We start from the raw sequence: 25,860 nt of genomic DNA, 5'->3' as shown, positions 1-25,860 counted from the left end.
CGCGCCATCGGCGCAGTCGCCGCCGCCCGGCTGACCCGGCCCCGCGGCACCCGGACCCCGGCGGGCGCCGCAGTCCCCGCGAACCATGGCTCAGTTGGGCGACGAGGCTCGGCCCGGGCCCGAGAGCACCGTCCAGATCCGCGTCGCCATCCAGGAGGCCGAGGACGTGGAGGAGCTGGAGGAGGACGACGAGGGCACCGAGGCGCGGGGAGCCGGGGACCCGACCCGGTACCTCAGCCCGGGCTGGGGCAGCGCCAGCGAGGAGGAGCCGAGCCGCGGGCACGGGTAGGCGCGGTGGCGCGGGCCTGGCGGGGACCCGGCCCCAAGCGAGTGTGGGAAAGTGGCGGCGCGCGACGACTCGCGGGGCAAGGGGTTTGAGTCAGCCCCGCCACGGGGGATGCGACCTCCGGACGGTCCCACTTAGTGGCTTTTGGAGGCGGTCTGTGCCCCAGTCCGCAGATTCTTGATTGACAAGGCTCCCAAGGCTGGGGGCGGAGATGTGAGGGACCTGGACATGGGGGTGTTCTGGGATCCGGGAGGCAGACCTGCGTGGGCCATCCTTTCCATCTCCACTTCCGAAGGAGATGTCCCCTCTTCGTGGGCACACGGCACTCAACGCTTGTCCCAGCCTGGTGTTCACCTGGGCCTCCTTCCGATGCGGTGGTCTCCGGGAGCCTTCATTGCCATCCTCATCCTGTCCGCTCATCAATCTCTGGGTGGGCTTAGGCCAGGCACCGCTGACTTGCTGATGGGGGCGTCCAGGATGGGGTGGTTTCCTGGTGGGGAGAGCTCTTCTGAGCTCTCGTGCCTTCAACGGCCGAGGGCCTGCTGCCTTACCTCCCCCAGTCTGGGGAATTCCTGTGTCTACACTGTTTCTCTGCCTGCCTTCTGTGTCAGCAGCACCTTCTCTCCGTCTGGGGGTGGTTCCTTGATTGACGGTGACTTGGAACTGGTACAGCACCTGTCTGACCTTGCCCCTGGGCTCTGAGCTTTGTCTTCACTAGACACCTTAGGCCCTTCGCAGCTGTGAGGTTTTTTTTCTGCTGTTGACAAGAGATCAGTGTGTAGTATCCACAGAAAGGAGAGGAGGGCAATGCGCTTGCAAATTCTAAGACATACCAAGAGGCTTTTGGTAAGAGACTCTGTGGCAGGTTTTCAGCTGTTAAGGCTCTGCAAAAAGCACCCTTTCTGATAAGTATACATCTCTGTCTCTGGGAGAATGTTAAACTCTAGCCTAGGGTTGCGGGGGCACCACCAGTTAACTGATGCTCTCCCGGTTTAAAGAATCTGGATTTGGGAAGCCACAAATGTAGGGCAGATCAGTAGAGACAGCTATTGCAAGAGAAAAGGCCAGCCCCACAGCTCAGGGCAGGAAAGATAGACACAGGATATGACACAGAAGGTGTAATGGCCTCTGTATACAAAAAACTATATGCCCAGTATAAAAATGATGAACCTGGGGCTGGAGAGATGGCTCAATGGTTAAAAACACTGGCTATTTTTGCAGAAGACCTAGGTTTGAATCCCAGCACCCACATGGCAGCTAACAACTGTCTGTAACTCCAGTTCCAGGGGATCCGACAGCCTTTTCTGACCTCTGTCGGCATTGCACAACACAGGTACGCTTACCTACATGCAGGCAATACACGCATACATGTAAATAAAAATAATAAATAAAATATTTTTTAAATGATGAACCTTAGGCTGGGCATGGTGGCACATGCCTTTAGTCCCAGTACTCAGGAGGCAGGTGGATCTCTGAGATTGAGGCCAGCCTGGGGGTACAGGGAGACCCTGTGCCCCCACAAAGGAACTTGTAAACATGGCCGCTTAGTCAAATAACTTCAGAGATCATGCAAAATAACTCCAAATCCTTTGTCTTTACACCTTTATTTGCCTGTGACTGTGGCAAAAAGCTGTCCCCTTCTCAGTGACTAAATAACCAGGTCTTACTTATCTCTTGGACCTGGAAAGACCTCTGTGGAGGTCTAGGAGAAACTAATTCTCTGTATGGCTTGGCCTCTTGCCTGGTCCCTCACATGTTCCTCCAGCACCACTGTTCATCACTTTCTGCTCCAGTGGCTCAGTGGCTTGTGGTCCACGGAGTGCTCAGCCTGAAGCACTTGATGCTGCTTACTGGCATAGAGTTGACCCTTGAAAATCCCCAGGCTCCTCAGAGTACTGGAGCTAACAGAATCTGACAGGCAGACACTCAGAGCATAAGGAAATGCAGGGTAAGCGCTGTCTGTCCCCTGTTTGGGACCAGTCTGGCAAGGCAGCAACTCTTGCCCTGTGTGACTGTTCTCAGCTACCAGTGCCCAGAGAAGAAAGCCCCAGTTCCCAAATCTGCTTAAGATCTAACAACCACCTACATCATCTCCTCAGCCTATGGCTGCCTTCTGTCTGATTCACGTCCCTTTCCAGGTCCCTGGGCATGGGGTAGGGTTTGCTTTCTGTGTACATGCCTCTACCCTCCCACCTCTCCATCCTCTATTGGATTTCTAGTCAGCCTTGCCATTTCCTGCCTCATCCCCACTGCCCCCAAGCCCCTCCCTGAGCAGCTTGGTTGGTCCCTCTGTGTTATAGTACTCTTCCTTTGAGGCCTAGCACTTAACCACTGTTGTAACTCCATAGCTGGACTTCCTTTGCTTTACATGAGCTCTGTGCTGTCTGGTCCTCACTGTATCTTCAGCATCCAGCACAACAGCGTGTAGCAGGCACCCTGTAAATGTCTGTGGAATGAATGCATTCACTTCATGTGGAAAGCCATATGTCTCTTCTCCATGAGGCACTGACACCCTTGCAGGCTGATGCTTTTGGTCCTCTCCGTATCCCTAACCTAGTCCAGTACCTGGGGAAGAAGGAATATATGAACAACTACAATTAATGTGATACTCTGATGAATGTAATGTGTGTGGTCTCTCCCCAACCATTTGAAAGCATATCATACACAGACTTACACCCTAAATGCCTCATTTTGTAACTCTTAAAATTGGCATTCTCCATGAGGTCATTAACATTATTATTGCCAACTCAGAAAATAAACAATAACTTCTCTAATATAACCTCCAAGATCATCTTAACAGACAAGTTCCACATTCAAGTTTCCCATAATGCCCCATTGTGTTCTACAACTGTTTCTTCTTATCCTCAAACCAGCAGCCAGTAAATTCAGGTTGAGGTCTTTGCCTATTGTGTCTCTTTAGACTCTTCTAATCGAGAGCATGACTTTGTAAACTGTGGGTCACAACTCCATAGCTGGTCCTGTAACTGAATGTGGGGATGTTGTGAAAAATTTTTGCAAAAGTAAAAATGAAAGGCTTTCGAATGCACAATAACCAAATAATAACTTAAAGTTAAATGCCTAATCAATCTGTGGCTTCTCTGGTAGCACTTGCCCGTGTTGTATCACATGAGTTTGTTGCAGCCTTGATTCTGAACACACAGTAGGCACTTTCAGCATTGTGCATGCCCTCACACTATCCAATGTCAGTGACATTACCTGGAACACCTCAGCTCATATCTGAGACTATGGTATGTTATGAAATGTATGTATGTTATGTACATACAAAGTTGTCTGCTCTTATAGAAACAATGATTCAATTGTGGGGAAAAAAGTTTTAATATTTTCTTATTTTCATTCCTCAGTATGTATAAAGTTAGTGTTTTGATGGAATTTAAAAATTACTGTCTGAGTTGTGGACGTGTTTCCTTTTTAAAAAATTGTTAAATGAGTTTTGAGATTGGTACAGAATTTCCAGCATATTCTGAAATGACCCTAAACATCTTTCTGCCATTTCATATGATTTATTTAAGCAAAGCAGTATTTTCAAAATTGGCAATGATAAAGTCAAAATATCAATTAGCTCTGAAAAATGTTGAAGATGTTGTGTCCTGCAGTATAAAATATACAGCCAAGATTCCAGTTTGGTTTTTTTTTTTTTTTTTTTTTTGGTCTTTTTGAGACAGGGTTTCCCTGTAGCCCCAGCTGGCCTGGAACTCACTTATGTAGACCAGGCTGGCCTTGAACTCTCAGGGATCAAAGGTGTGCACCACCGTGCCCTGTGATTTCACTTTTTATACAAAAACAACCAACCACATTCATTTCTGTAGTGTGCTAGTATGCTTTTGTCTTTAATGAATGATAAAATTATATGTATACCAAGGAATTATTTTAAAATAAATTTATTTATGATTTTTCATTAATAAATATTATTTATATACGTGAATATCTAGGGTTATATAAAAATTCTTGGGCAATACAAGCTGGGCATGGTGATACACGACTTTAATCCTGGCACTCAAGAGTCAGAGGCAGGCCGTTATCTGTGAGAGTGAGGCCAGCCTGGTCTACATAGCAAGTTTCAGGTCAGCTGGGGCTCCAGGGAGATCCTGTCTCAAATAACAACAACAACAAAATTCTTGGGCAAAAATGAGCCACAAATGAGAAAAGTTTAAGAAGTCTTGATCTGGAACAGTCTTATCTCTTTCTTTCTGATGCTTTACTATTTTAAGCACGTAAGACTAGACATTTTATTGAATGCCTCACATTTTGGGTTGGTTTTCGTTGTTTCATTTTACATGCTCCTTTGCATCCCATAGAAGCAGAAGTTAGGGGCTGAGGTAACTGAATTTGGCTTAAACCATTCTGGTAAGAATACTTCATAGGCTGTGCCTTGAACTTTATGTTGCATCACCTCGGGAGACTTCTCCTCATTACTGATGTAAAATTTCACCACTTGTTAAAGGGATTTCTCTATCATATAGGTCTGTGTGGCTCTCCTGACCTACATTCTGTAGTGTGATATGTCATATTTATTGATTTTCATGTGTTCATCATCCTTGAAACCCAAGAATAAGCCCTACTTCATTATGGTAAATGATCCTTTTTTAAAAAAATGAAAAATTATTTTAAGGGCCCTAGCTCAGCACTGGTTGCTCTTACAGAAGGCCTGGTTTGGTTCTTAGCTTCCACATGGCAACTCACAACCATCTATAACTCCAGTTCCAGGGGATCTGACATCTTCTGGCCTCCTCAGGCACCAGGCATACACACAGTGCATATACAGATATATAAGCAAAAACATACATGTGAAAAATTAATCTTTTAAAATTATTTTATTTTTATGTTATGTGTAGTTAGTTGTATGTGCATTCGTGTATATATTTGTGCACACGCATGTGGGTTTCTACAAAAAGGCCAGAAGAAGCTGTCATGGAACCGGAGTTACAGGCAGTTGTGAGCCACCTGGCCTGGGTGCTGGGAACCAAACTCAGGTCCTCCGTGAGAGCAGCATGCTCTATTAACTGCCAAACCATCTCTCCAGACCTAATACTCTCATCTTTGATTGTTAGTTTGGTTTTAAGAGATGGGAAGTCTCAGTATGTTGCTCAGGCTGATCCTGAACTCCTCGGCTAAATAATTTACCTTCTTGCCTTAGCCTCCCAAGTAGCTGGGATTATAGGTTCACTCCATAATGTGTGACTAATAAACCTTTTCATATGCTGTTGAATTGCATTTACTAGTATTTTGCTGAGGATTTTTGCATCTATGCTTTTCAGGGATATTGGTCTACAACTTCTTTTTCTTGTTTTTCTTTTCTTATTTTTAAAAGCAGTGTCCATTTATTCAGCAGCAACTCTTTTTTTTTTCTTATAGTGTATTTGTCCTGCTTTAATATCAGGGTAATACTTGTAAAATGAGTTGGAAGTAGTTCTTCCTATTCAGGTTTTTGAAAAGAGTTTGAGAAGGGTTGGTGTTCAGTCTTTAAATGTTGACAGATTTCAGCAGCGAAGCCATCAGATCCCAGGCTTTTCTTTGATGGGATTTTTTTTTTTTTTTTGATTACCAATTCAGTCTCCCTACTCATTAGGGATTTGGTTTAGGTTTTCTGTTTCTTTATAATCTAGTCTTTGTGAGTGTTTCTAGGAACTATCCTGTCTTCTACAGTACCTGTCCTGTGACTATTCCTTTACTGTTGACTTTTCTCCCAAGGATACAAACATCTGATAATGGTCCTCACCTAAGCAACTTACCTACAAATTGATGACTTTTGAATTTTCTCATTGTTGTACATTATTGGCTAGAATTTTCCTTAAAAAAAAAAAAGAACTCTGGAAGTTGGAGAGATGGTTCAACAGTTAAGAACACTGGTGCTCTTGCAGAGGACCTGGCTTTGGGTCCCAGCACCCATATAATGACTAACAACTGTCTGTAACCCTAGTTCTAAGAGATCCAGCACTCTCTTCTGACCTCTGTGGGCATTGCATGCATGGATGTGCTCACATACATGGGGGTAAAACACCCATACAATGAATAAATAAATAAATAAATAAATAAATAAATAAATAAATAAAATCTTTAAATAAAGAGCTTTGCCTCATTATCTGTGCTAAGGGTTCCTCCTGATGAGGCATGAAGAAATGCTTATTTCCCCACAGTTACTATTTTTTCAAACAGAGAAGTTAGTAGTTATGCTGAATACTTTAAATGAGGAGCCTTCCTCATGCTTGAACTTTTCCTCTTTTCTATTCCTGAATTTTTACTTATTGTCTTTTAAGATAATTAGTTGTGATCATTATTCTCGATGCTTAGAGTGTCTCATGTAGTGGAAGGCCCTTCAAGTTGCCTCAGTGCACCCTTCGGGAACATGTCCATTTGGTTTTGAGCACACCCTCACTTTCGGGAACTAGATATTCTAGGCTTAATTTTACTTTTCCTACCCCAGTCATGGAATTTAGCCATTTCCACAGGAATCCATGTTGTTGTTTTTTTAAAAATACTAGTGAGAAAGCATTTAGAAACCAAGCCCTAAAATACAGTGCTAATTTCTACTAGGGCATTATTATTTTTAGGGTCTTTCTATGGACAGGGCTTCTTTTTAAAAATAAATTTATATTGATAATTCAGTTTTAACATTGCAGGGCTTTGCTGTTTACTTCTTTTTTTTTAATACTGAAAAATGGGGTTCATAATAATGTCTAAGAACTAGTTGGCACCAGGCATAGCATGCCCTTTGCCCGTGACATCCAAAGCATGATTGTTCCTTTAATGACTTCTACAAACTGCAGAACATATCCAAATGCTTTCAGCATATTGTAATGAAGAATCATATTTTATTATTATTATCATTATCCATTATTATTATAACAACTCATTTTTATTTCATGCGTATGAGTGTTTTACCTGCATGTATGTAAGTGTACCAGTATGTGTAATGCCCCCAGAGGCCAGAAGAGGGCGTTGGGTCCCCAGAACTGAAGTTATGGACTATTGTTAGTCACCATGTGGGTGCTGGGAATTGAACTCATGTCCTCTGCAAGAGCAGCTAGTGCTCTTAACGCTGAGCCATCTCTCCAGCCCACCAATATCTTTTTAAAAAGCATTTATTCTAAATACTGGGTGTGGTGGTGCACACTTTTGATCCCAGCACTCACTTGAGAGGCAGAGGTAGGCAGATCTCTGTAAGATTGAGGCCATCTTGGTACACATAGTGAGTCCAGACCATCTGAGGCTACAGGAGACCCTGTCTCAAAAAGATCCCTCCCCCCAAGACCCAAAAATTTATTCTATTTTTGTTTATATGTATGTGTGTGTACATGTGTGCATGTGCTCTGGAGGCCAGACAAGGGAAGATCTCCAGGAACAGGAGTTACAGGAGACTATGGTACCCTCCCAAAGACTCCCAAACCCCACCCCACCCTAACCTGAGTGCTGAGAACTGATTTCCAATTTACAGTCCTCTGGAAGAGCAGCAAGTGCTCTTAACTGATAAGCCATCTCTCCAACCCCAAGAAGCATTATCTTTTGTTTCTGTTTTTTGCAGTGATGGAAATCAAACTTAGTGCCTTGTACATGTAGACAAGTGCTCTACCACTGAGCTACACCAGTAGCCCAGGACATTTAGTTTTTAAATCTGCTCTTGTGTTTTTCTATTTCATTATCACTTTGGTTGCCTCCCTTTTTTTCAAATAAATAATTTATTGAGAATTTCATATAAGGTGTTCTGACAAAATCCATGCCCACTCCCTCCCTTCCACCTCCTCTGATATCTCTCCATCACTTTTTTCTGATAACTTCGTGTGCTCTTTGGTTGCCCTTTGTGAACTAATTCTGATTCATTCTTTTATTGCAGAAATGAATCAAAAGGAACTTCATTCACACAGAGAGGTCTGAACCTTACTTAGTGTTTTTTATACAAGACTTTCTCTTTTGTGTTCAGTACCTTCCTTGTGGCTGTTCACTATTGTTCTTGTCTTCGTGGCCCAAACACCATAACAGACCATTTCCAAGGATGCACTATGAATGCAAGATATTTTTCCTAGGTTGAGAGTCCTAGGGAGGGTCTCAAAGCTCCATATTCATTTAGGTGTTTTCCTTTTGGAGAGTATATTTGGTTAGTTACGTGGTCAACATATCCAGATTAGCTTGCGACTTTATGAGCTTTGAAGATTTTATTTTGTAAATCATTTTTGTTTCTCCAAACCAGTTACAAAAGTGATAAATATTACAGTGCTGGTCCGTGGAGGCCAATCATCTGTTTGAAATACACCCACTCCTATTCCTACCCTTTAACAAATTTATAGCTATAACAAGACTTTATCAGTTTACAATTTTTATTTGAGAAAAAAATATGGCTTTTTCGAGTCTTCTTTTTGGAATCTTTTTGAGACAGAGTCTTGTGGAGCCAGGCTGGCTTGAAACTCAGAAGGTAGTTGAGGATGACCTTGAACTCCTGGTCCTCCTGCCCTCATCTCCCAAGTGCTGGGGTTACAGGCATGCATTACTACATTTGGCTTATGCCATGTTGGAGAATCAAACCCAGGGCTTTGTAGGTGCTAGGAAAGCATCCTACCAACTGTGCCACATCCCCAACTCTCAAGTCTCCTTGAAGCACCATTTAAGCATACCAGTATAGTATTTATCGGTAACTATACTTCTTTTCTTAAAGGACCTTGGTAGGTATGACTCACCATAACAAAAATCCATTTGCTTTATATTACAAATAATTTTAAAATCCCAACTATGTACAAGCCTCTGGAATAGTATTAGAAAAAGCAAAAGGAATGCAAATCCTGCCTTCAACTTAAGATTCAGAGTGTTAATAAGATCTGAATGTGGATTGGAGAGATGGCTCAGGGGTTAAGAGCACTGGTTGCTCTTGCAGAGGACGTGGGTTCAGTTCCCAGCACCCATATGGTGGTCAACAACTGCCCATAACTCCAGTTCCAAGAGATTTAATGCCCTCTACTGACTTCCATGGGCATTGCATGCACAGGTGCACTTAGATACATGCAGGCAAAACACTCATACACATAAAATAAAAATAAACTATTTAAAAAAATAAAATGTGATTATGTAGAGCTGTGGTACATATACAGACACACGTTCATGAAGGAGAAATGATTTCCTTCCTGGAGAGTGACATTTGAGATGTGTGGCTAGGGGACTTGGGGGTGGCAAGCTGTTCAAGGGGACAGGAACACCATGCACGAAGGCGGAGTCAGAAGGCTTGTGACAAAAAGAAATGTCTTTCTATTTGCTTGGGACAAAGGATCTTCAAGGGAATAAATGGAACTAAGTTTGCAAGCTGGAGGCAGATAGATCCTAAGTGAATCTGAATATGTAGCTAAACACTGTAGATTTTGTTTAGTGGGCATTGGGAAACTTGTTGTTATCCATCCTTGTATCGTTAAAGCTGAACAGTGAAATATTACAGCAGTTCTTCAAAACAAGTAATATGGTGTGGTGTGGAGGAGGCTGTAGCCCAAAATATAAAACAGGAGGTGGTAGGAGGTGGGAAGATGGAACCCTAGAAAGGCTCTGGTTGGCAAACACAAGAAGGATACAAGAATAAAAAGAGATGCAGTATCTGAAAGGCAACTTAACCTTTCCCTTTAAAACTGTTTTGCAGTCTCTGTCTGCCAATGAGGAGAAGCAAGCAACATGGTGAATAAAACCGAATGCACAATGGAGATCTAGGGAAGCCAAGGGAGAGCTGGTAGCTGCAGGATGAAGCCTCCCTTTGGTAGAGGCTCAGCTGAATGACTCTGCCTGTTCAGTCTACACTGAAGTCTGCCACCCATGAAGTATGTAGCGCTACCTAGGAACAAACCAACAGAGGCACAGAACTGCAGAGGGAGCCCACCCAACCCAAGAGAGAGCATCAGGCCTTCCTTCTTCCAACTGAATAGCTGTGGAGCTTAACTCCACTCCTTAGGTGTGGGCTAGGGATAGTTATTTCTTCCAAAGAATGCGGTATGGAAGAAGCGGGAGAAGAGGCAAATGGAGAAAACTGCTCAGCATTGCCTCACACAGGTGGTCATGGTTAGCATCCAGAGTGACAAATCATGTTGATAACTGTGTCCTGCGCTGATGTGTGGAGGATGAGCTCTGTGTTCCTCCTCCCCAGATCCCATGCCCTAAAATAGTCATGACAGAGACATCAGAGAAATCCCAATTGCAAGACATTTCCACAAAATACCTGACTCATATGTCTCAGCAGCTAAAGGTAAGCAAAAAGGAAGGAGAGCCAGAGAAAGTGAAAGTCAAGAGGAGCCTCAGGAGAGATGACAGTTAAACGTGACATGGCATCCTGGGTGGGATCCTTAGGGGAAAACTAGAGAAATCTGAACAAAGTATCAACATTAGTCAATGGGAATATAGAGTTACCATCTCATTACTGGTTAACAATAGAAGCCTGGTGTGGAGCATATGGAACTCGCTGTACTATTTTAATTTTTTTCTATAAATCTGAAACTATTCTAAAATAAGCTTATTGAAATTTTAAACAAAAAAGGAATCATTTATTAGTCACTTGAAGCAAATCAATAGCATGAAAGTTAAATGGAAGAACTGGCTCCACAGGATGCAGAGGAGGTGGTGTTAGGAACAAAAGAGTTTAAAACATATACTCCATCAGTACCCTGAGAGACACTTGAAGCTACTGCATCCACTAAATAAGAACAGGATGCTCTTAAAAGAAAGCAGACTGGGGCTGATGAGTTAGCTCGGTGGTAATGCACTTGCTGTGTAAGCAGGAGGACCAGAATTCACATTCCCAGAACCCACATAGATCCTGGGTAGGCATGGTGACAACCTGTAATACTAGTGTTGGGAGGCTGTGCTGGATGAATTCTGTTGTCAACTTGACTGTCCTGGGTGGAGGGAACCTCAATTGAAGAATTTCCTCCATTGGACTGGCTTGTGGCCACATCTGAGGGGCATTTCCTTGATTGTTGAGTGATGTGGGAGGGTCCCATTGTGGGTGGTGCCACCCCTGGGTAGGTGGTCCTGTGTTGTATAAGAAAGAAGGCTAAGGAGCAAGCCAGTACATAGCATACCTCCATGATCTGTGCTCCAGGTTCCTACCCTAAGTTCCTGCCTTGACTACCCTTGATGATGGACTGTGGGCTATAAGCCAAATAAATCCTTTCCTCCCCAAGCTTGTTTTGGTCAGTGTTTTCATCACTGCAATAGAAAGGATCACAGGGGATCTTCAGAGCAAGCGGGAGATCTAGCTGAGTCAGTGATCTGGGTTCAAGTGAGAGACCCTGTCTCAATACATACACATATACATCACACATGCATGCACATGCAAAAAAGTGTATGTGGTGTGTGTGCGTGTGTGTGTGTATACAGTCTGAGGATTAAAAGTCACTCATATATTAAATGAATGACTGCAAATTTAAAATACGGTAGGAAAGTTCACAATATAATGCAAGTGACAGTTCCCAGGATGTAAATCAAAGGCAAATAATACAGGAGATAAAAAGCAAGCATAGAAGGTCAATTCAGATGGTCAGTCTACTGTTAGAATACTCTCAGAAGAGACTTACAATTTCAACTGCATGTGGTAGTGCATGCCTGCCTTTAATCCTAGCACATGGGAGGTGGGGGCATCAGATCAGAGGAGCCCAAGTCCAGCCTGAGCTACAATGTGGTGGTTTGAAAGAGAATGTCCCACATAGGCTCCAAGTATTTGAACTTTTTGTCCCCAGTTGGTGGCACTGTTTTTAGAGGCGTTAGGAAGTGTGGCCATAATGGAGGAAGCATGTCCCTGGGGGTGGGCTTTGAGAGTTCTTAAGCCTTGAGGGATTTCCAATTTCTTTCTGCTTCCTGTGCCTGCTTGAAGATGTGATGCTCCTCTTTCTTCTCTGGCCACCTCTTGCCACCATGCCTTCCAGCCATGATGGACTCTAACTCCTCTGGAACCATAACCTCAAATAAACTCCTTTTATAAGTTCCCCTGGTCACAGTGTTTTATCACAACAGAAAATTCACTAATGCAGCTACATAGTGCCTTCAAGGCTAACCTGAGCTACATATGACTGTGGCTAAACAAAAACAAAAAACCTATCTCAAAGAGATGGTATCAGAATAGCTAATACACCTGAAGACATGTTAAGGTGATGAGAGAAACTGTCCCCTTAGTGAACACCTGCCTGATGTAGTTGCTTACAGACCCTCACTGCTAAACTTACCTATTTTTCTGAGTTCTACCCAAAACACATCACCCCCACCCACCCCATTTTCTTTGAATACCTTTAGAAATCAGATGCAGGTCAGAGTGGCAGGTTTGGGAAAGGAGCTGACACAAAATTACTCTTCTGAATGAGCTTTATTAGAAGAGAGAGCATCAAGATCATGGGGAGCGGGGGGCGGGTGGTCCCTTCCCTGATGGGATGATTACTGCACAGTTACTCTCCAGCTGGGCCAAGGAATAGGCCTAAGGCCTGTAGACTCCTCATTGACTTTCCCATGATTCACTTAGAAAAAAAAAAAAAAAAAGACCAATCTCAGTAAAGATGACCTCAGTCTCCACCCAGTTTCTACCATAAGACCCGTAAAACTGCACTGTTGCCCATTGCTGGGCAATGCTATGGTGTTCCTCCTCCTTGGAGCACCTCCCACTCTCAGGAATTTTCCTCACTTTCTCTTAATAAATCTATATTTGCTCTATTCAAAGAGAGAGGGGAAGGAGGGAGGGAGGGACAGAGAGAGTTCTGTGGTAGTGTGTTTGTCTAGCATGCACAAGACCCTGGATTTGATCCCCACCCAGCACTGAAAAAAAAGTTATCTTACCAAATAACTTTTCCTGGCTGGAGTATGTTTGCATAGCCATAATGAAATGGATTGAATTTCAATTTCCATATCTATCTCTAGACAATACTTAGAGTATTAGTGACATAACAGTGAAATAATGAACTGTGGCGAAAGGAAATGGAAGCTCATCCAATAGAATTTGGAAGGCTGGAAGAGGAAGGAGAGATTAGAAGGGAAGTGGGACAGTATTACAAGCATTTATGTAGTGAACAGTAATTGAAATATATTAATATCAATGAAATAAGAAACCATCTTAAAGGTGTTCTTTAAAAGCAAATAGGTATAGTGGCGAGTATCCCTGCCTGTCATGTGGGAGCCTGGGGTTTGATTCCCTGGTGGGGAGTCAACAGACAACTTGGGCTGGTGAGATGGCTCAGTGGTTAAGAGCACTGACTGCTCTTGCAGAGGACCCTGGTTTGAATGCCAGCATCCATGTGGTGGTAACAACAATCCCTAACTCCAGTTCCAGGGGATCCTCTTAAAAAAAATAAAAGGAAATAGGAGCCAAGTGTGGTGATGCGCAGTAGTCCCAGCACAGATGCAGGCAGATCTCTATGAGATTGAGCCCAGCCTGCTCTGCATAGTGAGTTCTGGGCCAGCTGGGGCTATAGGGATACTGGGTCCCCCAAGAAAAAAGAAAAGAAAAAGAAAAGAAAAGGAAAGGAAAGAGGGCTGGGATGTAGCTTAGTTGGTAGAATGCTTGCCTGGTGTGCATGACGAAACCCCAGGTTTGATCCCCAGCATGCATAAATCAGGTGTAGTGGTGCACACTTGTAGTCCCAGCCCTGGGGAGGTGGAGGCAAGAAAATTGAGAATTCAAGGTCATTCTCATCTACTGGGTGAATTTTAGGGCAGCCTGAGCTGCATTTGATCCTATCTCCAAATCCAAAGAAACTCATAGAAGGCCAATGAAAAACCAACAGTAAATAAAAATGTTACAGTTGGAAGAAGGGGCTTTGGGACATAAATGACCCTAATCTTCTTTTTATAATGGGATATCCACAGAAGACACTACAGCAGTAGAAACAACTCCAAATGCCTAGAGGATTCTGAGTCAGCTGATCAGGCTGTCAGTTAGCAGGGGTAGGATGGATGTGTGATGGTGGCCAGGGTAGAGTTTTGGCTGGACTCTGGTATACTGGAAAATGATTTAACTTACTAAAATGGCTCATCTATCAGAGGCAAATGGACTAGTAAATTCTATTCCCAAACTAGAGCAGCTTGTGCCGGACCAAAGGTGAACTCAAGAACAAGGCAAGGTGGGGAGAGGGCAGTGGCCTGTCTCTCAGGGTCTGTCAGGAGTCCCACAGGGTCCAAGCCTGGCCCTGTCTGCTTTCCCCCTGAAGATGGCCGCATCTCACACTGGAGTGGTAAGATGGGGCCCATCCATTTGGGTGAGCCCCGCCCTGTGCAGCACCCCTCCCCGGCTTGGTCTGTGCTCCAAAGATACACATTCAAGTGTGTTTGCCACTTCTGGGTTCCTCTGCTCCACCTGGTCCTCTTGCACCCTGCTACGGGATTTAACACTGTGGTCCGCCTCCTCCATATTCTCCCCCAGGGCACACGTGACTTGCTCTTTTTTGAGTCTTCCTCCCTCTTATCGTCCCTTTGTGTTCCCTCTTTTCCCTTCCATTTCTAAATATACATGTCCTTCCAAGCATCATCGATCCTTGACCATGAACTGAGAGTTTGTCCCCAACCACCTAAGAAAGTTTTTGTCTTTAACAAGTATGGAGTATCTCATTAAAAAACCAAGTTACTCCGCTATACTGTCTTCTAAAAACAGGGGTCTGGAGGTGGGAAGATGGGAGGTTTGAATAAGGAAGTATGTTTCTGCTAGCGGCAGAGTGACACATCAGTCGATTTTTTAAAACTCATTTATTTATTTGTTTATTTATTTATAGACAGGGTCTCCCTGTAGCCCCAACTGGCCTGGAACTCGCTATAGAGATCAGGCTGAACTTGATCTCTCAGAGATCCTCCTGCCTCTGCCTCCTGAGTGCTGGGATTAAATGTGTGTACTACCACACCTGGCTATTATTTTTTAAAATAATTTTTGTGCAGGTGTGTTTGCATGTGTGTGGAGGCCAGAGATTGATGTTGGGTATCTTTCTCAGTTGCTCTCTGTCTTATTTCTTAAGGCAGGATTTCTCATCGAACTCACCAATTTGACTAAACTTGCCGGCCCAGCAAGCTCCAGGGCTTTTCCTGTCTCTGCTTCCCCAACATTGGGAGTACAGATGGGCACCACCACATCTGGCTTTTTACTGGGTGTTGGGGATCTGAATTCAGGTCCTCATGCTGTACAACAAGCACTTTACCAGATGAGTCATTTCCCCAGCCTGGTGTTATTATTTAAAAATTTTTTATGTTTATTTAATGTGTTTGTGTTTGGTGGAGAGAAGGAGGTGGTCAGAAGACGAATCACAGACATTGGTTCTCTCCTTCCATGGGATCCAGGGATCAAACATCAGTCTTGGCAACAAGCACCTTTACCTGCTGAGCCATCTCATCAGCCCTCTGGAGTTACTTTAATGATCCTCTATACTTGTTAAAAACCAAAGCTTGATTTCTCAGGTAGTTGAGGATGAAACCCAACCTTTTGTGTTCAGGGGGTCAGTCAATCACCTTTGAGGAAGCAAATTCAAGTGTGAGCAGTAAATTTTCCTAGAGTTGCTGTGATAAAGAACCACACGCTGGATGGCATATAGCTAGAAAGATGTATTGTCTCATAGATGTGAGGGCCTGAAGCCTTAAATGAAGATGTGCACAAGGTCCTGCTTCCCCTGACTGTCCTGGGGGAAAGTCTATCAGGCTTCTCCTCTATCCTTCCCTGGGTCTATAATGTCCTCTGGCTTCTGCTGCATTACTCAATCTCTACTTTCATCTGCCACAGTGATCACCCTGTGAATTCCTAGCTTTTGTAAAGACCTAGGTGGTATGAGATCAGGGGCCCAGCCTTCCTCACTGTGATCTCATCTTAACCAATAACATTTGAGTTTCTGGATGTTGGAACTTCACCATAGGAGTTAGGGGATGACATTTCAACCCACAACTAACCCATGGTCTTCCTCTGGCCTCAGCAGTGCCACAACGAGTGGGGGTGAGAATGAGCGTGAGGAGCTGGAGCCCGAGTGGACACCCCCAGACGAGGAGCTGATCAGGAAGCTGGTAGATCAGATTGAATTCTACTTTTCGGATGAGAACTTGGAGAAGGATGCCTTCCTGCTCAAGCACGTGAGGAGGAACAAACTGGGCTATGTGAGTGTCAAACTGCTCACCTCCTTCAAGAAGGTGAGGCTGGCTTCTCAGACACGACTCAGGGCACCTCTGGGGTATTGCTGGTTGTGATAGTAAACCTTTTTTGGTGTTGTGATGTTGTTTTGTTTTGATCCCTTTGAGCCCTCATACCTAGCAATTTGTCAATAAAATCAGAGGCCTGGGTCTGGAGAGATGGATCAACAGTTAAAAGCCCTGGCTGCTCTTGCAGAGAACCCAGGCTCAGTTCCCAGCACCCACATGGTGGCTAACAACCATCTGTAACTCCAATTGCAGGGGGTCTTATACCCTCTTCTGGCCTCTGTGGGTATTGCACACATGGGTATACTTGCAGGTAAAACACTTATATACATAAAATAAAAATAAATTATAAATAATTAACTCTGAGGTCAGGAAAAGAGAAAACTCTCAGGAGAAGGAATTTAGAGGAACTAGGGAGATAGTTAAATCAATAAAGAGTTTGCTATGCAAGGATGAATACTTGAGTTTGATTCCCCAGAACCCATGTGAAAAACCAAGCTAGGTACATGCATAGAATTCTAGAGCTGGGGAGATGGAGACAGGCAGATTCCTGGTACCTGGTGGGCAGCCAACTTAGCCTACCAGGCAACCTTCAGGCCAATGAGAGACCCTGTCTTGAAAATAAATAAATAGTAAGGTAGATGGAGCCTGAAGAGGAGCCACACCCAAGGTTGACCTTTGACTTGCTGTGACAAGGGTTCTGAGTCCCAGGACAAATTTCATATGGTTATTATGACATGCTGTGGCTGGTTCTTAGTAAAGTTCAGGCCCTCTTACCAGGCACACATGGATGCCTGCCTGAAAGGGTCCTATCCCAGGACAGGAGGGTGTGATGGCCTTGGGAAACACCTGTTCAATCTAGGAGTACATGGAGTAAAGTCTAGGAGTACAGTTTGGTACATTGCTAAACTGAGTCAATACGGGAAGGAGAGAGCCCTCAGAGCACTGCGAGAGAATCCTCCCTGACTCCAGCATGCTCTGCTTCATATGATGCCAACAAGGTCTGTATGCACCAGAGCAGTGAGATGTCTAAGGATGCTGATGGCCAAGAAGGAGACTGCCTGTTCTTGCTGTTGACAGATGCAGCCCTGAACTCCCTGCTCTCAGAGGGCTGACTAACCAGTTGGAATAAGAACTCTGTGTCTCCCATGAGAGAAGTGTATTTACTAGAATGGAAAACCACTACGCTGCCTGTTGCATAATGGGATGTGTAACAAGTGGGTCCTTGCCAAGGTGCCTGTGCACTTTGTCAGAAAACCCTGGAGGAGAGCTGTGCTCCTTGGAGCTCAACCCTGCCTGGCTCCCTGGTATACTGCGCCCTCTTCTTGTACTCTCTGGCTTTTATTCATTCATCAAATATATTATCCTTTGGATTTGATGAGTGCTGTGTTAGGTACAGGGGGAAAAAAATGAATATGGCGTTCCTTCTGCCCTTGAAAAGCTCCCAGTCCAATAAAAGAACAGATCCATCCAAGACCACAGCGTAACCACTGACAGAAGACAAAGCAGGTATTGGGGTAGGGGGACCTAGTTAATCAGAGGAATTCACTCTGCCTGGAAACTGAGAAATCTCCCCAGCAGTGGGAAGGGGCTTGAAATAGGGCCTTGGAGGATGAATAGGAGTCTGCAAGGTCTAGAAGGGAAGGGGATATTTCATGTCAGTAGAGCAGAGGGCAAAGCCTTCGCATGAAAAATGCTTCCAGGGGTTGAAATCCGAAAATAAAGCAGCCACTGGGATCCTCTATGCAGTTCCTTTTTGGTCTCTGAGAGCTTCAAGAATCAGAATGGTTTTCTTACAGATTGACGCCTAAAACCCAGATACATGGTGCACAGATTCTCTCATATCTCACAGAGACCTCATTTCTTCAGAACGTTTTCCTGCTAATCACAGTAAACATCAGATGAAGGTTACCAATATAGGGAGATTGTAAAGTATATTAGTTTCTTTTCTCATAACTATGACAAACTACCTGACCAAAGCAACTTAAAGAGGGAAGAGTTTATTTTGGCTCACAGTTTCCAGTACCATCCGTTCTGGTGGGGCAGGTGTGGTGGCAGGAGTGTGAGCTGGGCACATTGCATCGGCAGTCAGGAAACAGAGAGCCACGTATGCTGGTGCTCAGCTCACTTTCTCCTTTTTATTCAGTCCCGTGCTGCCCATGCTGAGGGTGAATCTCCCTGCTGTTGTTAAACCTTTCTGGAGATATCCTCATAGACACACCCAGAGGCATAGTGATTCTAAAGCCTGTCAAGTTGATGATGGCGATTAACTACCACACAGAGTTTCTGACACTCTATTTTAAAGTTCTACTAGTAATTAACAAGGATCAGACTCCCTGGTTCCTTTTCTGATATACCTGGAGACTCCTTGTAAAGGATCACAGACACAACCCTGAGATGCTCAGTGGGCAACCAAGACTTCCTAGGGGGACCTGGATCCAGCCTCCGCATGCTCTCCAGTCCTCCACAGCTTGCCTGGGAGGATGCGGTCAAGTTCACTAACCTCAATCCTTGCTTCTCTGCTCCCAGGTCCATCAGGCTCAGGAGGAATTTTTCTTCTCACCTTCTTCTCCTGGTCTACATGCTCCCTTTCCAGCTGATTTTTGCTGATGGCTCTGTCATGTCTCGCCTCCAGAGAGCCATGTCCTGGTTGTCCTACAACCTTTAAGTGACCTTCAGTTATCTTAACCCTTTCTGGATTCCTAATCAAATTTCTGCTTCTCAGCCTTTGCCTGTGGCACGGTGTCCCAAGGACTATGTAGGTGACTTAGGATTTCTGCATGCTAAGCCTGAGAAACCACAGGCTAGAGGGGATAGCACACATACTCCTGGAGCAGGTCAATACTCATGACTCTGTCAGTTGTCCCTGCCCCACCCACATAGGGAGCCTTCCCTTGCTTTCTATGCAGTTTCTGTTTGCAGCTCAGGGGTACTGGGACTTCCCAGTTTCTTTGCAGACCAGCCTTATTGGACTGGCCTCAGAGGACTCTGGGTGATTTTGACATCTAGGCTCAGGTTACCCACTCCACCCACACCCACCAGTTCTTTGGGATGACTCATCTCCGTGGCATGTCCTTCACCAGAAGGGGGCCGCCGCAAAATTGTCCTTTTATAAAATAAATATAGCTTTATATACTGCAACATTGATACACAGTTTCCATTTTGGGACGACCTCGAAGGGGAGCTTGTTTCAATTTTTCAAGAGGCTCAGGTCTGATCTGATTCCAGGTTGTATAGTCCATGTTTCTCTCTGGGGAGGTTGTGGAGGAACAGTGAAGACCTTTTGGAAGCTTCTGTGTATCAAATGGGAAATACAGCTCTGGATAAGCATTTGAATGCTGCAATCTCTAAGTCCTTTCAGAGTGGTAGCACATACTGTGGTGACCATCTACAAATCTCAGCATTCAGAGGGCCTAGACAGAGGATCATGAGTTTGAGACCAGCCTACAGTGTATAGTGAAACCTTGTCTCAAAAAATAATGTGGGTTGGCGCTGTAGGTAAGTGGTTGCTAGCACGTTATTTTTTAGTATTTGCTGAGTGAGGCAGTATTCTAAATTTATATGTAAATATATCTATGTATTTTTTGTTATTCATTTACGTTGTGTGTGCGCACACTTGGAAACATGGACAGATGGAGGCCAGGGGTCAATCTTCGGTGTTATTCCACAGGACAACCACCTTCTTGTCCCTTTAATTTCTATGTGTGCCTCTGAATTTATATGCCTATGGAAGCAAGAGGGCATGGGATCCCTTGGAACTGGTTTGGTTGTGAGCCCCCTGATGTGGGTGCTGGGAACCGAACCCAGGTCCTCTGTAAGAGCAATAAGCACTCTTAACCACCAAGCCATCTCTCCCTAGCTCCCTCACCGACACTTGAGTTTTGAGACAGAGTCTCTCACTGACCTAGAACTCACCAAGTAACCTAGTCTGGCTGACCAGTGAGCCCCAGGGATCCATTTTTCTGTGCCTCCCCACAGTTGGGATTAAAAGCACACAGCATCACGCCCAGCTCTTTCACATGGGCTCTAGGGATTGAACCCAAGTCTTCATGCTTGCATGACAGGCATTTTACGAACTCAGCCACCTCCTCAGCCCTTATATAGTCTTCATGACAGTGCTGTGAAGTAGACGTTATTGATGTTTCCATGTATCGATGAGGAGGTGGGACAATGAAAGGCTGAGTAATTTTCCAGGTGCTTACTACTAGGTAGGGGTGCATTTGGGGTTTGCGTGCACAACCTCCTTATTTTAGAGACTGTGGAATTTAGCCTGTAAATTTGGACAATTTCTAGTATCAACCAGTGGTTGTAGTTCTAAACTGTGTTACCCTCTTCTGAAGTTGTAGAAAGTAAGGGCTGGGGTCGTTGCTCAGTGGTAGAGCGCTTGCTTTGCAGGCATATCATCCTAGGCTCAATCCCCACTACTGACCCCCACACACACCAAAGAAAAGAGAGAGTTTTTATTGTCTCTTTCATCCACTAGATATTCGAGTGCGCACATATGCCAGGTATGATTCTAGATACTAACTGTAGTGTGGACAAGGAGACTGGATACTGTCTCAGACTTGCTTTATGTTCTTCAGGTGAAACACCTTACACGGGACTGGAGAACAACAGCCCACGCCTTGAAGTATTCCGTCACCCTTGAGTTGAATGAGGACCACCGGAAAGTTAGGAGGACCACCCCAGTCCCATTGTTCCCTAATGAGAATCTCCCCAGCAAGATGCTCCTGGTCTATGACCTACACCTGTCCCCCAAGCTATGGGCGCTGGCCACCCCGCAAAAGAATGGAAGGGTGCAGGAGAAGGTGATGGAGCATCTGCTCAAGCTCTTCGGGACTTTTGGGATCATCTCATCTGTGCGGATCCTGAAACCTGGAAGAGAGCTGCCCCCTGACATCCGGAGGATCAGCAGCAGGTACAGCCAGGTGGGGACCCAAGAGTGTGCCATAGTGGAGTTTGAAGAGGTGGACGCAGCCATCAAGGCCCACGAATTCATGATCACTGAATCTCAGGGCAGAGAGAGCATGAAAGCTATTCTGATTGGGATGAAGCCACCAAAAAAGAAACCTTTAAAAGAGAAGAACCGCGAGGAGGAGCCGGGGTCGAGCATCCACCTGAACAGGTCCCTGAACAGGAGAGTGGAGGAACTTCAGTACGTGGGCGACGAGTCTTCCGCCAACAGCTCCTCTGAGCCTGAGAGCAATCCCACCTCCCCTATGGCTGGCCGCCGACATGTGGTCACCAACAAGCTCAGCCCTTCTGGCCACCAGAATCTCTTTCTGAGCCCAAATGCCTCCCCATGCTCAAGTCCTTGGAGCAGCCCCTTGGCCCAACGCAAAGGCATCTGTAGAAAATCCCCACTGGCCGAAGAAGGTAGACTGAGCTCTAGCACCAGTCCAGAGGTCTTCCGCAAGTGCACAGATTATTCCTCGGACAGCAGCGTCACCCCCTCAGGCAGCCCCTGGGTTCGCAGGCGCCGCCAAGCAGAAATGGGAACACAGGAGAAGAGCCCAGGGGCAAGTCCTCTGCTGTCTCGGAAGATGCAGACAGCAGATGGGTTACCTGTAGGGGTGCTGAGGCTGCCGAGAGGTCCTGACAATACCAAGGGATTCCATGGTGGACAGGAGAGAAACAGGGCCTGTGTATAATACCTTCTATTTTTAATACCTGTTCCATTGAAAACCATCTTTGCTTTCAAGATCCTCACAAATGCCTGGCATGACAGGGTGGAATTCAGTCCCCTTTTGTATACATGTAGACCACTTAATTTATGTATTTCTAAGGTATACAAGTTGCCTGGTATGGCATGGTTTTAAGACCATCTTCTAGCTCAGAGCATCTATTCCTCCCAGCATGGCCATTGTTTTGATGATGCCTGGAATGTGGGTAATGGCTCTGAAGGTCTGTGTGACAGATTCCCTGGGAAGATTTCGCAGTGATCTTATCAGGACTGGCTTTTTCCTTGCAGTGACTGAGCTGTTCTTGGCAGGCCATGCAAGGGTTCTTCCTAAGACCCCAAAGGAAGTTTGTTGAATGGCAAATGGTTTGGTCAATAGCATGGTGTCTTATAGAACCAAATGTCTGTTCTCTGTCAAGTGAATAAATAATAAAACACCCACTGGGAGTCTTGGCTCTAAGGTCACAGATGGTGCCTTTTTGACAAGGCTATGGGTAGTGTGTTATAAGACCCAAAGGAGCCCAGCAAGAACATATTTCCTCCGGGTACTCCACAGTGTACCCCAGGGTAACCCCAAGGCTCTCCTTGAGGCTCCTAGAAGCGTGGGAGGTCTGTCATCACAATGAGTATTACGGAGCAGGCTGCTTGGTGTCTTGATGTCTATTGATTCTCTCAATGAATCCCAGAACAGCAGCATTGACAACACCTGGGAACTTGTTAGAAGTGAAGTTCTATCCCAGGCCAACTGAGTCAGAAACTCTGGGAGGAGGGAATCTTGGTGGATTTTTTTTTTTAGGTTTATTTTATTTTTATTTATGTGTATATGTCTGTGTGAGTGCATGCCGTGTGTGTGGGGGGGTGCCCATAGAGGCCAGAATAGGGTGTTGGGTCCTCTAGAGCTGGAGGTATAGGTAGTTGTGAGCTACCCAATGTGGTTGCTGGGAACTGAACTCGGATACTCCAGAAGAGCAGTAAGCAATCTTAACCTCTGTGCCATTTCTCCAGCCCCAGAATCTAGATTTTGGAAAGTTCCATGGGTGATTCTGATGTGTGCTTGAGTGAGAAGCCCTGGTGTGGACCAAGGCTGTAGAGTCCCGGGTCAGGTCAGCCTAACTTCCTATCTCTCACTTCCTGTTCTGTGACCTGTTCTAGTAACCTCCTTGAGCCTCCTAGTGCCCTCCTGGGGTTGTGCTTTGCTGAGATGGTAGTGTAGTGAATGCAGCCAACCCTCTCTGAGTGTTGGCTCCTATTCTTCCTCACTTGGCTTAATGTCCATTACCGTCAAAAGTCACCTTGGTGTACCACAGAGAGCCCTGGCCTAGATTCCTGTGCTGGGCTACCCACTTGCCATTTGGGGGATTTAATAGGACTTGTTAAGAAGAATTGAGCCATTGATCATTTTCTTGTTACTTTGCTAAAAAGCTTTGTGTGTACAATCTCATTTAACCATCCTGGGAAAAGTTTCAGATATTGGCTCTATTTTATGCCAGAAAAAAAAAAAGACTCTATGTGATTAACTGGCTTGTCCAAAGTTTAATTGCCAGGCTCATGGTTCTAGGCTCTGAAGCTCATATTGTTGTTGTTTTGTTTTTCTCAGACAGGGTCTTACTCTACAGCCCTGGATAGCCTTGAACTCCCAATTCTCCAATCTTAGCCTGGGGATGCTAGGTATGTACCACCACGCCAGTGAGCATTAAATGGTTTTTTGTTATTACTATTGAGTGTGTGTGTGTGTGTGTGTGTGTGTGTAGGTCAGAGGTCAACTTTTGGGAATCAGTTCTCCCTTCCAGTGGGTTCCAGGGCTTGAACTCTGGTTATCAGACTTGAGTGGCAAGTGCTTTTACCTGCTGAGCCATTTTGCTGGCCCCACTAAATGGTTTTGGGCATTATTGAGCCTTACCATCCACATCCACATGATGCAGTCATATGTATTGGTGTGAGTTCAATCTCCAAAGTGCTGGGTGATCTGTTAGATATACTATTCAACTTACCCTTAGCATCCCCACAAGGCATTATACTTGTTTGTCCATGATCTACTAAGGTAGGAAAGTAATGCTCACTTTGAATTATTGTGAACCTGGAAGAAGATAAGTTTTGATTGGTAGTTTTGTTGATGTTGTTTTGTTTTGAAGCAAGGGCTCATGTAGCCCAGGATAGACTCAAACTCATTACATGGCTGTTAATGACCTTGAACTTTTGATCCTCTTGCTTCCATATCCAGAGTGCTCGGATTACAAACGTGTGCCACCATCATGTCGTTTTATACAGTGGTGGGGATTGAACCTAGGACTTTGTGCATACTAGGCAGGCACTCTGACAGCTGAACTAATTCCCAGCCCCAACAGTGTATTTTAAATTATACAGCTCTATACAAATTGGCAGATGCTTATTATCTGGTCAGCAAGGTGGTGATCCCTTTAAGGCTCAGAAGAATTCTTGTTATCTGGTAAATACCTTTAGGAACTTCTCAGCTTTGCCCACCACTTCCTGTAGTGGCTTTGTCTAGACCCCAAGCTATGAGGCTTTTGGACCCTGGGCAGCGCCAAGACCCCTCCAGTCAATCCCCGTGCCTCAGTACTTAACTCTGCCCCCATCATTCCTGCCTGATCCTTCCCTGCAGCCACCCCACCTGCTCCCAGGCCATCAGGCTATGTGTCTGTCTCCAGCTCTTCCCAGTAGGGTCTCTGTGCTGTTTCACCTCATTAGATTAGATTAGAAAGCAAACATTGGAGCTTTCTCTTTAGATGAACTCCTGTGCAGCACAATTACTCTGAAACACCCATACCTTCTCTTTTGTATGTGAATACAGATGAACTTGTCCTCCCCTCTATGGACTCGCCATGTGTAATGTTATGACACAGCCCTGAATTTGGGCCCAGTAGATCTGAGTTCTAGTCTTGGCTTTTCTAGTAAATAATTGTCCTTGAACAAGTCATTTCTGATTTCTCTTCATGTTTTCCCAGCTAAAGGAGAATAATCAGGTAGGTGTTCCTGAAATAACTCCACAGACATATGAGTGCTTCATAAACAGAAAAGTACTTCGTTATTGCTTGCCCTGCTTCCTGGTCATCTCCAAAGACAGCCTTGATCCTTCTCTCAGTGTGGGTTTCACCTTGTCTTCACATTGACACCCCTGAAGAGCCCACCCCCAGATGTTCTGATTTACCTGGTTCTGGAGTGAGGCTCCCAGGGTGATTCTAGTGGGCAGGCAGCAATGAGAAGTTCTGTTCTTCTCAATGAGGAGCCTGGGGGACACCCGTTCCTCCTCTTTCTTCAAGGCTGGGTCCAGGCCTCTTCTGCAGACATCTTCACGTGGCACTCACAATGCTCTGGAGGCCCTAGAACCTTGATGAACCCTTTGCGTCTGCATCTCTGGCCAAACCTTCATCTGGGACATGGTTTTCCTGTTTGTTAGCTCAGTGGGCCTTTCTTGAATAGCTTGACTGGGAAACTCAGCCAATATTATTTTTGCAGATGTTTCATTCTTTTTTAATGAAAACTGGGCTCCCTCACCAGGCTGGGGCACTAAGTCTGCTGGACACATTCCCTTGAGGTCCTGGAAGAGCATCTAGACTCTTCACATGTCCCAAACAACACCTTGTCTGCCCACTGAGCCCTCCACTAATATGCCCAACTACTCCTCCTTCTGACCTGTTCCCATCTCAACTGGTGATGTCACCTTTTCCTAGTCACTGAGATTGGAAAGAATGCCCCGTGACCAATGCACAAAAGCTTCTGCAGTTTAACAACCTGGGTTCAAATCCTGATGATTGTT

General features: G+C 45.1%; 1 protein-coding gene across 2 annotated transcripts in view; it reads left to right on the top strand.

Annotated features, from left to right (window-relative positions):
- The window catches only part of Larp6 (La ribonucleoprotein domain family member 6), a 22,720-nt gene extending 194 nt beyond the window's left edge, over positions 1 to 22,526 (top strand). Inside the window, exons 2-4 of one of the 2 annotated variants that reach the window (XM_008836397.3) lie at positions 1 to 285; positions 16,192 to 16,399; positions 20,989 to 22,526. In XM_008836397.3, the coding sequence (XP_008834619.1) occupies positions 86 to 285; positions 16,192 to 16,399; positions 20,989 to 22,056 (1,476 nt within the window). In that variant the 5' untranslated portion in view covers positions 1 to 85 and the 3' untranslated portion in view covers positions 22,057 to 22,526. Of the gene's footprint in view, positions 286 to 16,188; positions 16,400 to 20,988 lie in introns of both variants that reach the window. The other variant, XM_008836396.3, reaches the window with a different exon arrangement.
- The last annotated feature ends 3,334 nt before the right edge of the window (positions 22,527 to 25,860 follow it).

The sequence above is a fragment of the Nannospalax galili genome, unplaced genomic scaffold (genome assembly GCF_000622305.1).
Source record: "Nannospalax galili isolate Female #2095 unplaced genomic scaffold, S.galili_v1.0 scaffold54, whole genome shotgun sequence".
Taxonomy (NCBI): Eukaryota; Metazoa; Chordata; class Mammalia; order Rodentia; family Spalacidae; genus Nannospalax; species Nannospalax galili.
Note: the sequence above shows the minus strand (reverse complement) of the source record. Positions and strands in the feature narration are given on the sequence as shown.